The following is a 12,854-nucleotide window of genomic DNA, read 5'->3' on the forward strand; positions in this document are numbered from 1 at the left end:
TCGGACATCATTGGAATTAGAACAATATAGCACACAATTAATCTTGAATAGTCAAGAACCAATAATTCAGTGCAAGTAGACATTGGCTTTCCCAGATTTTTATGTAATAATGTTGTGCATAGAAAGTGTGACTATCATAAATGAACATAAATTGCTTTCAATGTCATTGAAATAAAATTTAATTTATCTCATCTTTTTCTTGATTTTGTTTAAGACAGACGTGTTATTTGAGAAACTTTTACTCAACTTGTGGTCATGTCGAGTCACTTAATAGAATTATTACAATAGAAGGACAGTCAGACATAATAATCCGGCCAATATTAAAAAGGAATTTCTAGCAGACGAACATTTTTTTTATATATTTGGAGAATATAAACTTTCCGAAGCAAGCTTCATCCAAAGAAGTTTAACTATTTTTACCTGACTATTTTATATGGATGACAACCTTTCGTACCAAAGTGTTTACACAAATAATAAGGTCGGATTGATTCTACACTCTTCTCCTATTGGACCAATTAGGGAATTAGGGATCTAGACTTTTTATATTTATTAGTCAATCATACACTCACCCCGACAAATTAAATTTTGAATAGATAGTAGAATAGGGTAGACAAAGATTTATGAATTAATATCAGTAATGATGTATATAAACTTTGCTGGTGGTACAAAATTATCATAAAATGTACCCCTATATGTTCATCTTTGTAGTCTGTTATATATTTATAATGAATCTTTGTCTGTCATGTTCTCCTATTTATTTTTGATAAAATTATTTCATTGAAATCTAGTTTCTGCGCGGGAACCCTAATCAGATAGTTATTCACTCGTTTCATAGCAATTTGGCAGTAAATAGGCCATTATAATACGCGTTAGCTGCCATTTTTTTGACAGTTGCTTTTAATCAAATCTATCTCCTGCCTAATTACTATCATACGAGTAAGCATCTAATTTTAAGAAAATAAAAATTAACAATATAATATTTATAGCATTTGAAAACATATTTACATATTGATTTTGATAAATTGAACGAACATTGATATTTAGTAATGTAATTGAATTAAATTCCAACTTAATTTAATTTAATATAAAAGTTTATTAATTAATCTGTAGGATTCATACTACTTATACTCTCATTTAGGTTATATATTGAATATTAAATCAATTAAAAGTCAATTTGTATATGCGATTTCAAAACTTTTATATTCATTTATTTTATAAGTTAAAATGAAAAGTTTTATTATGTATTCATTTTATTTGACAAGAACCTTTACGTCCGATTGTAGCGTATCTCTTGGAGAAAAAACTCTAAGGAGGGGGCAAAAGGATAAAAATACTAAATATTAGGGGAAGGTTTTAAAATTGAATTGAAAAAGGGTAAGTGAACTGTTAAGTAAGAAGGATTAGATTAAGGGGGAAATATAATTGATATTGAAAAAGAATAGTTATTTCTCGCATCGTATTATAAACAGCTTTCCGCGAATATAGAATGTACAATTATAAGATTAAAACAAGTTTTTTTAGCCCCGAGTTGCCGAAGTTTTAATCTTATGATTGTACATTTTTATATTCGTAGAAAGCTGGATATAAAACGATGCTAACCATAGTTTTTTCGTCGGGATAATAACCGGTTCCTATCCACCAGATTCGAATGAATACGAGAAAAAATTTTACAGGACGATACATGGACAAACGGAACGACCCTTGCAAACTTTTAGAGTAGTTTTTTTACTAAAATTGTATATCAAGTCTCTGAAAGCTTAAACTTTATATCATATATATATCGCTTTTGAAAATACTAAACTATTTTTTATTGTCTCTTTAGAGGCTATTTATATTACCCTCATGAAATTACTGGATAAAACTTAAGAGTGAGTAACAAAAATATCATCAACTTATGTTTCTTGCTTTATATAACTGTCATATATGTGTAGTAGGGGGTAGATTCCTGAAAGGATTTGGTCAAATGATAGTTTATACCTTACAAAATTTGACATATCAATCTTTTTTGCCTTGTGTTTTCAAAAAAGCTATTTGGTAAAATGTAATATAATTATTCACAATAATAGGTAATATTAGTTATCTGTTTTATCTTCTTAACTGACAAAAAATAAATAGATAATTTTTTTACCCTTACCTTTTAGAAATTTTTTTTTAAAGTTATTAATGTCTAGTAAGGTTTTAAATAATAGGTTTTAATTACAATTAGCAATATAAAGCAAGAAAACATAAAAATTGTATACTTCATCCCATGTAGGGTAGGAACAGATCCCTTTAGTGCTAAATTTGTCTACAATAGTTGTTATTTACTAACTTAGGACTTTAATTATGTACTATAATCTAGAAGTAATTCTACTTTATAATAGATTCTAGAAGTAATTCTACTTTATAATAGATTCTAGAAGTAATTCTATTTTATAATAGATACTTTCTGTTAGTGCCATTTTGTTTTATAGATCTTTTCAAGTAAATGAAAGTTAACGTATACAAAAAATGTCTTTCGATTTTTTTTATAGCGGTCTTCGTTTATAGTTTAGTTTAATTAGAAGATTTCTTGGTCCTACCCCAAACGTAGGAGTCCCAAACGTCGGAGTGGACAAACGCAAGAGTCCCAAACGCAGGAGTCCCAAACGTCGGAGTGGACAAACATAGGAGTGGGAAAAACGTCGGAGTGAACAAACGTCGAAGTGGACATTGCTTAAGTAAAACGCAGGAGTGTCCGCTATTTTAATAATATGACAATTTTGAAAGTTTTTTATACCACTGTCTACAAAATAATGATTATGGCCGCAGCGATCGGCCCCCTAGCCTGCCTAGCCGCAGCGCTCGGCCCCCTGGCCTATAACTGGGATAAAAAAATTCAAAATTGAAAAAAAAATTCAAAATTAAAAAAAAATTTCAAAATTGAAAAAAAAATCGTTTGTCCACTCCGACGTTTGTCCCACTCCTGCGTTTGTCCCACTCCGACGTTTGGGACTCCTGCGTTTGTCCACTCCGATGTTTTTCCACTCCTACGTTTTGGACTCTTACGTTTGTCGTGGAACCGATTTCTACTTTTATGTATTTCATACTACTTCCCCTATAGTTGCTTTTTAGAATAACCTCAAAATTTAGACAATAGTTCTAGAAAAATATTGATCTACTTCGTTTTTGTATTGTTTATTGTATCATATCCCTAGTATAAACAATTATCTTATTTATTCTAGAAACCTATAGCTACAGACTAACTTTTTTATATATTTAACCTAAATGTATAGATAAATATCTATATAAAACATTAATAGTAGCAAGCTTCTCAAAAATAGAGTATCTATGTCCTCCCTCCGACAGTCAAGTAACTGAAATCTTGTTAAAAAAATATTTTAACTCCTCGGATTATGTAAGGATTTAATTCAATTTACAAGCAATTATTTCAGTTCTTTTGTATAAGGCATAATTATTTTTTATTAAAATATTTCTATCCTGTTATTGCTGCGCTTTTTATAGACACAATTTAACTTTTTAATCTACAACCTTATCTTATAAGTTTATAGAATTCATTTTCATAATGGCTTTAAATCTGATTATTATCCTCTGGACATTGAAAAATCATTTATCGTACCATATTAAAGCCAGTTTTCTACAGATATTAAAATAAAAATCTTATTATTGATACCAGTTTTGTTAGTCTGGTCCTTCTCATTGGATCCACCTGGTTTTAATCCTAAAACTTTTCATTTTAATATCTACGGAAAACAGTCTATAATACGATACGATATATAACTATTATAGCTTTAAAACTATCCTCTTTATATACACTATACAGTATAATACATGGTTTATTAAAAATTAATAACAACATGAATAAAACATTAACTTTCCCTCGTTTTTGGATTTACTTTCTAAGTCATGTTATAAATTAGATTTGTGGATAAAAATGGCCTATTTTTATAAGATTTAATTAGCATATCTAAATATTCTTTGGTTTAATTAATTTAAAAAAAAATGATAATTATATTCTTACAATTTTTTGTTTATGCCCACTTCTGAGAATGTAAAAATTTTGGTGTGTGAGAAAGGTTTGCAGGGTTGTGGAGCTGAATTATTCAGCAAATTCTTCTTTGCTTTAGAGCTACTCGTAAGCCACTTGCAGTGAAAATGCCGTTTTATTGAATTTAGTAATCAGATAAATTTATAAACCTCATCCTGATAAAGCAATACGGCCGTATTTTTTTAGGATAAAAAAATATGGATCTACTGCAGTTCACGGTAAAATATTGCTGGTAAGCAATATTTCTAAAATCTAGGAATTTTAAAGGCTGCTAGCTGCCAAACGGCTGAATGTACAGATCATGCCTTCACACTTTTTTAAGCGGCACAAGAAGGCATACAAATAATGTGTAATAGATTTTGGAAAATATTGCTTACCAGCAATATTTTACCGTGAACTGCAGTAGATCCAAAAATATTTTTCTTGGCGGCTCCACATCCCTAACCTGTTTTGTGTGCAAGCTAATTAAAACTTTTTTATCAAGCATAATGTTTATTTGGATACAAGGATAACTTAGTTCAAAAATTGGTGCAGCATTTTAAAATTAAAATAGATTTTTTAGTTTAATAAAAAAAGCAGATATTTTACTTGAATCAATCAAATACTTATTTATCCTTTAATAATTAAACACTACAGAATGCAGAACCTCGTAAAAGTGTCGAACTATGACGTCAGAAAAAATTAACAATTAACCAATGAAAAGCCAGTATTCACTGTAATTGACCAATGGTAAGATATATAGCGGTCTCTCATTGGTTAATTGTTAATTTTTCTGACGTCATAGTTAGACACTTTTACGAGGTTCCAGAATGCATACTTTATAATTGGGAGGGGCTGAGATTAAACACTCTTTCATTAACTAAATTATGCCACTTTAACATTAGTTTTGCAAACAAGTTATAGAGTATCTTTAGAAATAATAAAGCAAAATTTACTTTTCAAATAACTTTTGATGAATTAAAGCAAAGAAGTGCGGCAAAAATAAACTTTTTTTCACTATGTAAATTTTACATTTTGTATTGTTTTATTATTTTTATTTAACTTTGGTTTTGAAACTATATATGTATAACATTGATGAAAAATTTAATTCATCTTGGTAAAAATAATTTTTATGCTATTTACATAAGATTTCTATTCCCAACATTATCAGTATTTTATTTTTCCATTGATTTGAAAATAAAATAACCCGGCATAAAAGAAGGCTTCCTTCAGTATTTAATTTCAAATCTTAACTTTAAGGTGGTGAAATGACCCCATTTCCACCCCTCCCCCAAATCAAGATACCTTTCGAAGTCCCAAGGGGACAGCATATATTATGATAGATATATTATCAAAATAAACCCATACAACCTTGTAGAGCAGAATCCTGTTAATATAATGTGCTAAGACTTATAACCTGGGAAAGGGGCAGATATTCATACATTATAATCATGCTTTTTACAGAAGGTGTTAAAATAAATCTACACACTCTTTCACTTTGATGAATTGGGAAAAGGTAAATTGTTACGATAAATGAATCTTCCCCCTAATTATTCTATGCAAAATTCTGTCGTTGTTAGCTGAAAAATGTGAGGATGATGAAGGAATTGTAGATTAATTTAATCTTCATTGTCCTCTCTTACTATTTCCCTTTAATGAAGTTATTGCTTATGTAATTTGTCCTCAAAAGAGTAAATTTAAAATAGCATAAAAAGGGAAATAAGTAAGACAAAGACTAATATTAAAATAAACAATTTTGATTAATTAAAAGTTTTGAATATCTGCTCCTATCCCTGGTTGGAACTAACTTTGTAGAAAGTTGTAATAGTTGACAACATCATTTTTTGGTTAAAAACTTTGATACTCCCGTACTTATAATTAGACTTAGGATACTCATAACAAGGATTATTACGACCAAAAGTAGCGCAACAGTATCAGACTATTGTTAAGACATTTATGATGAAGTAATAACCTATAAAAAAAAACAATTTTGGCATTTCAAAAATTAGAGAAAAGTTTCATTTATGTGTATGAAATGAAATTCATGTTTTTTAAAATTGTCAAAATTTTTATTACCGATCGTTTGAATTTGGACCATCAGACGAATATACAAGCATACCAGATTATCGAGTAGCTGCGCTAATCTGAACTTACATTATTGTAAAATAGTGTCCTATAGAAATTAGTATCTTCATTATACAGTTAGAGTTATTTATTATTTTTAGATCAAATTCAATAGGATATTGAAATAGTTTAATAGAAAAAAATTACACGGGTTTAATAATGAGATATGTCTCTCAAAGAAAAAACTATTTTACTACCAATTTTTCCACAAAAAGAGTACAATTAATTTTTTTCTTTGGGCGCCATATTTAATTCATTCCTTGTAATCTATTACCTTTTTGTATTATAGACTTATCCTTTTACCAGAGATAGAGTTTACAATGGCGAAGATCAGATATTCGTCCATTGTACTATCCATGTATCCCTGCCTTTATTATAATTATTTATGTATCTCCCTGCTTACTACTAGAAACCTAGTCGACAGTGTACAGTTGTCTTAGCCCAACAGGGGTCTAAGTAAGATTTGTATTTTATGTACCATTAGATAAAAACCTGTAATATTGATATCTCTCTAGAATTTCATATTATGAATTAGATTATTGAAAATATTAATCTTAACTTAAAGCTTTTTAAGAGTTTCTTATGGAGTACAAAATGTATTTTGTTAAGATTAATATTCTCCTAGCAGTTTAGAACAAATATGTCTTGTTTCATAGAAATAGGGTTTGATTACCCACACGGGATTGCAGCTTTTAGGTAAGGCTTACAAAGGGTTAGATTCATTCTATGGTTAATTGATTTAGTAAAATGATTTGGTGCAATCCTGTGTTGGTAAAATTCAACTAGAACCAAATAGAATCTAAAATATTTATTTTACTTGTCAGGTCACAACATGTCTGTCCTTGGAAGCCAAGTAGACGTTGACATGGAGGAGTCAGTGCCCGACCCCGTGCCCAAGCACCAGGGCCACACGGGTACCGGTTGCTACAAGCTGCACGACCACGAGTTTATCCGGCCGCGAGGACGGCCGCCGCCGCCCCGCAAAGGTGGAGGTGGCCTCGGTCTTTCAAGCCTAGTGGGCGGCTTGGGAGGAGGACCGGCCGGCGGCTCGAACGGGGGAGGCGGTGGTGGTCAGCCCGTACCCACTTCCGCAGGGGGGCCGTTGAATGTTCATGGTGGGGCCGCTAGTGGCGGACACCATCAGCCAGCCAACCTCATGGACCTGCCTGTGTCCGATGTTGTGGTCGCTGGCACTGTTCCTGCCAACCCTGTGGCCTCCACGGAGGCGAGTGGCGCCCTCTATACCTCGAAATCCTTAAAGAATGTGATGTCACCAATGGCCCAAAAGCCGGTAAGTTCTTTTGATTAAGTGCAAAGATAATTCATAATTTTATCTCAGGCATGAAAATTATAATTCTTAATGATTTTTAACGTCTTTTGTATTGAAGAATTCTATTTAATTTTTATCCTATAATGTCCTAGTCATGTGCAGTAATGTCAAAAAATAATTTTCCTTATAGAATTTCACTATTCTTTTAATATTTAGTATATTTTAAATTCGTATAAAACTAATTTCGTAACTAAATATGCATGGTAATTCGATGTATAAGCTAAATAATTTTAAATTAAGATTCCTAAATGTTGTACATATTTTAATTGCCTCGAATCAGCCAAAAAGTTGTAGGTTTATAAAAATGAATCGATTGTTTTGGTAAAGTCAAGCTGTCTTTATAAATAGTGACAAGATTATTGTATCAATTGGTTAATGAGTATCTACTTATAGAACTATCCTAGAAATATAAAAAATCAAAAATATCAATTTAGAAGCAGGTATTAGAATGATTTGACTGCCAAATTACCGCATTTATCTTTATTTTTATTTGAACATTTAAAAAATAAGTTATTAAAGTATTTTTTTATGTTTCTATATGTGTTAGATACTGGATAAAATGGTCGATATAATATCTTGTTACTCTATTAATATTATTTTACCTAATCTTCATTTTGTTATCTAAAAACCTGCGGCTTTTTACATGCCAAATGTCCAATGTCTAAATGTGCCTATAACTGCATCTTAGCTAGCTTTAAACCTTAAATTTTAAAGAAGACGACATCCTATTAATTAAAGAATTAAAATGATTTTATCTGAAACTTAAGATTTCAATAACTATTTAACTCATTGAATTTAGGGAAGCTTTTCATAGGTCCCATGGTAGTTTTAGGCTATTTTTATGCTCTCTTCTTACAAATATGAGTAGAATCTAGGGCCACAGCCGCTAGTATTCATGTATAGACAAAAAAACAGGGATAAATGTGACCATAATTAGCACAGCAATAGGAAGCATATTTTACTTTTGATATGAATAGTTTCAGTAGAAATTTGGGGGGAAATGTAAGAAAGGTAAAATCTAACTTTACGCGGAATTGTTTAATAAATCACTAATATAACTTTAGAATACATATTAATTTTCATTTCATCAGCAATCAAACAAAAAAAAGATTTAAAGTCACTAATACAAGAACAGATGCTGTCTAAAATGGTGCAAAAAATGGGGACAAATTTCAAATTGATTTGACGGGGCTGTTTATTTACGTCACAAGTGAGGGGAAAGAAAAGGGAAGGAGGAAAGAAATCCCCTAGAAAAGAGATGGGGGTATGACGTCACACGCCAAAACAATTTGAAATTTGTCCCCATTTTTTGCACCATTTTAGACAGCATCCAAGAACACTACGTCATAGATAAATGATGGAGAAGTCGCACTATTCTAAACCTGGTTTAATTGGGAACTGTGAAGGGTTTCTAGTCTAAAAATAGATATTATTTATTAAAAATAATTGTTGCAGAGAGTAGTCAGGGATACAAGGATAGGACAATGCAAGAAAAGTTAATTTTATCTATACATCTATAACATAATATTGTAGATATTTGAGAAGAGAAATATTTGCAGATTAATTTAGCTGACATTGTCCTCTCCCTCCCTGCAAAGTAGTATATAAAGTATATAATGAGAACTAACAGTTTTATTTTCAAAACAAGTACATTTTGTCCAATGTACCATAAACATCATGGTTCAATAGAGTTTTTTTTTCAATTTTGAAACAAATAATAACTACACAAGGATAATTTCGTACAAAAATTTCGCAGCAATAGCAAGATTAAAGTTTATCAATAATCCATATAATTAAAAAGATAATTTTGAAACTATTTATCAAAGTATTATTGGGTACTCTATTTTAAAATATGAAATAATATATCTCAGATATAAAAAATATTCTAAACTATAAATTCATGAAAGACTTACAGATACAAAGGCGGTACTGCTGAAATTTTAAGTTGTGGACAAATTTTGCAAATAGGTATTAGTGATTTATAAGGAAGTATGATACTTTAGTTTTCCCATGGTTTTTACCTAGAATAGCAATATCCTTCTTTTTGTAATTGGAACAGTATAATTATTCCCCACGTACTTTTACTAAATGCATTTGTTGTTGCTTATAGGTAGGAAAGTAAGGCTTTTAGGATTATAACATAGCCAAGGATGAGGTCCCCGGAAGGGTAGTTTTAAAGTTATTACTAGGGTAAAAGCGAGAGGGATGGGGAAGGGTCCACAAGTCGAATGGAGGTATATTTTTCCTAGAAAGTTTTGGCAATTGTTCCTGGTTTTCACAGAAACACGCAAATTAGTTTTTTCCCTCATTTACTTCAGGACCATTGTAATAGGCAAAAATGAACAAGTATTTTTAAGAACAAGATAAATTCATAAATAGCGTAGCAATTACAAACTAACAACAGGATGAATAGTTTAAATTTAAAATTAAACTATTATAAAAATATAACAACATTGTCACTTTAAACAAGTTTGACCAGTGGACATTTGGACAGACAAACGGACAGGTATATACCTGAGTATATTAAAGATCCCTAAAATAAATAAAAAAATTAAAAAGATATTTAAATAAATTTCTGTTCCCTTTATTATTGTACATCCATACCAGGTAAAGGTAAATTACTGGAACAGGGAAGAAGGAAAGAAAGGTTATGTTATAATAAATATTTTACATAGTGGTATAATACCTTCATAGAACAAAATAGATAGAACAAGGATGACAACATCCATAAAAGCGAAGCACTGAAACAGTAGGACAAACGGACATTAACACTTGTATAGTGTCAGAACTGAATAATCATTATATAAATGTAAAAGAGTCAAAGCAAAATTGTAAGAAAATTTGTTGAAAAACTGCTTGATTCAGGATAATGTTTATGGACATACTTACATTTTTAGGACTTTATTATAGAGTTGCTTCGCTTATTACATTATACTTTGTTGTCCCAGGAATCAATCAATATACCAAAAATCAGATCAATCGGATGATTAGTTCACATAAAAATTTGTTGTTAAAAAAGTAAAAAAATCAACATGTTTAAAATAGACATACGGACATTTTGGTGAGGATTATAGAGTTGCTACGCTTTCTAAATCGTACCTAACTATAAAAGGAATCACCATGCAAAATTTGAAATCGATAGGACAATTCTAACATGCCTAAATTAACGAAAAAAGCTATCCGTTACGGACAGACGTACGGACGGACGGACCGACCCTAATTATAGAAAAGCTTCGCTTTTAACAACAACAATTAATATCAATATGTCAGGGGTGTTACTGATTTTCAAAATATTTTTATAGAGCTTAGAAATTTTTTCCCCAAACATTGTAACAGTTGCTCTATTATAAAACATTTAAGTTTAGTCTATTTTTAGCGCAACGTTTTATTGGCGGAGCTACTCTAAAATTAACTTTGTATGTCTGTCCGTCATTATGTTAATCCGAAACGATACAGGAGAATTGTGATTTTTTTTAGATTTCTGATTTCTTTGTTTTATACCCCTTTTCAAAAAGCCTACAACTTTCTTATTATAAAGTTGTTGTTTTTTTGTCATATCCTTCTTTCTCTTTAATTTCTTAGTCTTGTTCAATACCTCTGAACATCGGCTCTATACTATCCTATAGCCATCCATGTTTTTTTGTGATTCGCTGCTTATGTTTTAATCCTTGTTCTTCCATGATAATTACCTCTATAATAACACCTGGGGTATAGAACTCAGGAACAAAGGTATATGCCAAATAATTTTTTTTATATTTTGTTGTTGGGTTTAGAACATAGAGATAAAGGTATAACAAATTAAATTGTTAACTAGGGTGAAGAGACCGAGGTCACTCCGACCAGGATCTATGTCCGCGAGCTTCTTGGCCGCGGCGGGTATAATGTCGGCCAGGGCAGGCCGCAGGCTCTACCGCTGGACACAAGTCCGTCAAAGGTCGAACGCGTGAAATTTTCCTGCACTGGGATTTCTTTTTTACACGTGTGTCCTATTTTATCAATAATGGAAAGGTCAATGGCAATAAAATTAATTTAAACCCCCAAATAAATATAAGATACTTAATTATTGGGGTAAGATTATTTTTTCGCCAATTGTCCTTTCCACAAATCTCAATATTTTCTCTTCTCATGACACCCTTTTTCACTTATCACATAACTGAAAAGCTAACTTTAAATATTATAATTGATAATTCTTAATTAAGCTGAGAATCTAAAATTTTTAAAATAAGTTATTAGATATCTATTGTTATTCTTAAAGATTTCAGCCTGTTTTGAAACATTTGAATTTAGCTTTCGGTGCAATATTTCTAGATTTATTTTTATCTTCAGCGTTCAATACGATCAAAAGTATTAATAATGTAGAAAATAAATAAAAATCATTATTTTTAAGATAGTGCTAAATTTCATTACTGAAATTTTAGATTTTTTATATATTCGATATGAATATCGATCTACAAGTAACTTATTCATTAATTTTTGTTAAAGTTTTTCCAAATTGATATTTAATAAAATGATGGGATTGTACAGATTACCTTATAATTACCCTAGAGTTTTTTAAATTTATTTAATTCTATAAGGAATTGAAAATTTACCGTGCATTTACCTTTTATTGCTTACTGGACCAAACTTAATCCCCTACCGCCTTCATTACATTTGGTCTTTGCAGATACATCTGCGGAAGCATACCATTAGGGAAGGATGGGTAGGCAATCATGATCCACTCGCAGTTAGGGGAATATTGCAAATTTACCTGGTATTTTATTTTGGTTTGAGTTAATACTATGCGGATGTCTAGTTTTATTATACACCAGTATTTTTTAACCTGGCAGGGCCATGGGGCCACACTAGGCTCAAATATAAATAAGTTGACAAACAGATTAATGCAAAATGAAAGTCATGTTAACAATTTTTTTTTCAATTATAATTCGATTATCTAAATCTTGAAAATTTACTTTAGTCAGTTTGACATCATCAAAGCATTTGTTGATAAAGTTATACAAGAACGTCTTAGTTTGAACAATTTAAGGTTTAAAAACTTGGATAAAAGATAAAATAAGTTCCTTAAACTGGAAAGTGCACTTTTAATCCAAGCTTATCTTCTGACGTTTAATAAGCTTCAAATTATTTTTTTGTATCATTGTGTGAAACGACCTGGCTTCTATGTATGCCGGGCTGCTATGCCAGCCAAGCTAACTATATTGTTTCGATCTATGAGTATAATATTTATAAACATTGAATCCAAAATACTGGTAGATGCAAATACTGGTTAAAGCAAAATACTAAATATATGACTTTTTTAACATTTTTAATCTAACTGTTATTTATTTACGTTACTTCTTTTTTCGTTTATTGGGTAATAACTTTTTACATTTTACTCTAAAATATAAAATTATACAA

General features: G+C 30.6%; 1 protein-coding gene across 5 annotated transcripts in view; it reads left to right on the forward strand.

The window, feature by feature from the left end:
* Positions 1-12,854, forward strand: part of LOC145322705 (uncharacterized) — a 98,399-nt gene that overhangs the window by 61,278 nt on the left and 24,267 nt on the right. For 3 of the 5 annotated variants that reach the window (XM_080164924.1, XM_080164925.1, XM_080164926.1), the window contains exon 4: positions 6,955-7,421. In XM_080164924.1, the coding sequence (XP_080021050.1) occupies positions 6,955-7,421 (467 nt within the window). Of the gene's footprint in view, positions 1-6,954; positions 7,422-11,274; positions 11,395-12,854 lie in introns of all 5 variants that reach the window. The other 2 variants (XM_080164920.1, XM_080164923.1) reach the window with 1 other exon arrangement.

This window comes from Acartia tonsa, chromosome 6 (assembly GCF_053477335.1).
Source record: "Acartia tonsa isolate MP-2025a chromosome 6, ASM5347733v1, whole genome shotgun sequence".
NCBI classification, from domain to species: domain Eukaryota; kingdom Metazoa; phylum Arthropoda; class Copepoda; order Calanoida; family Acartiidae; genus Acartia; species Acartia tonsa.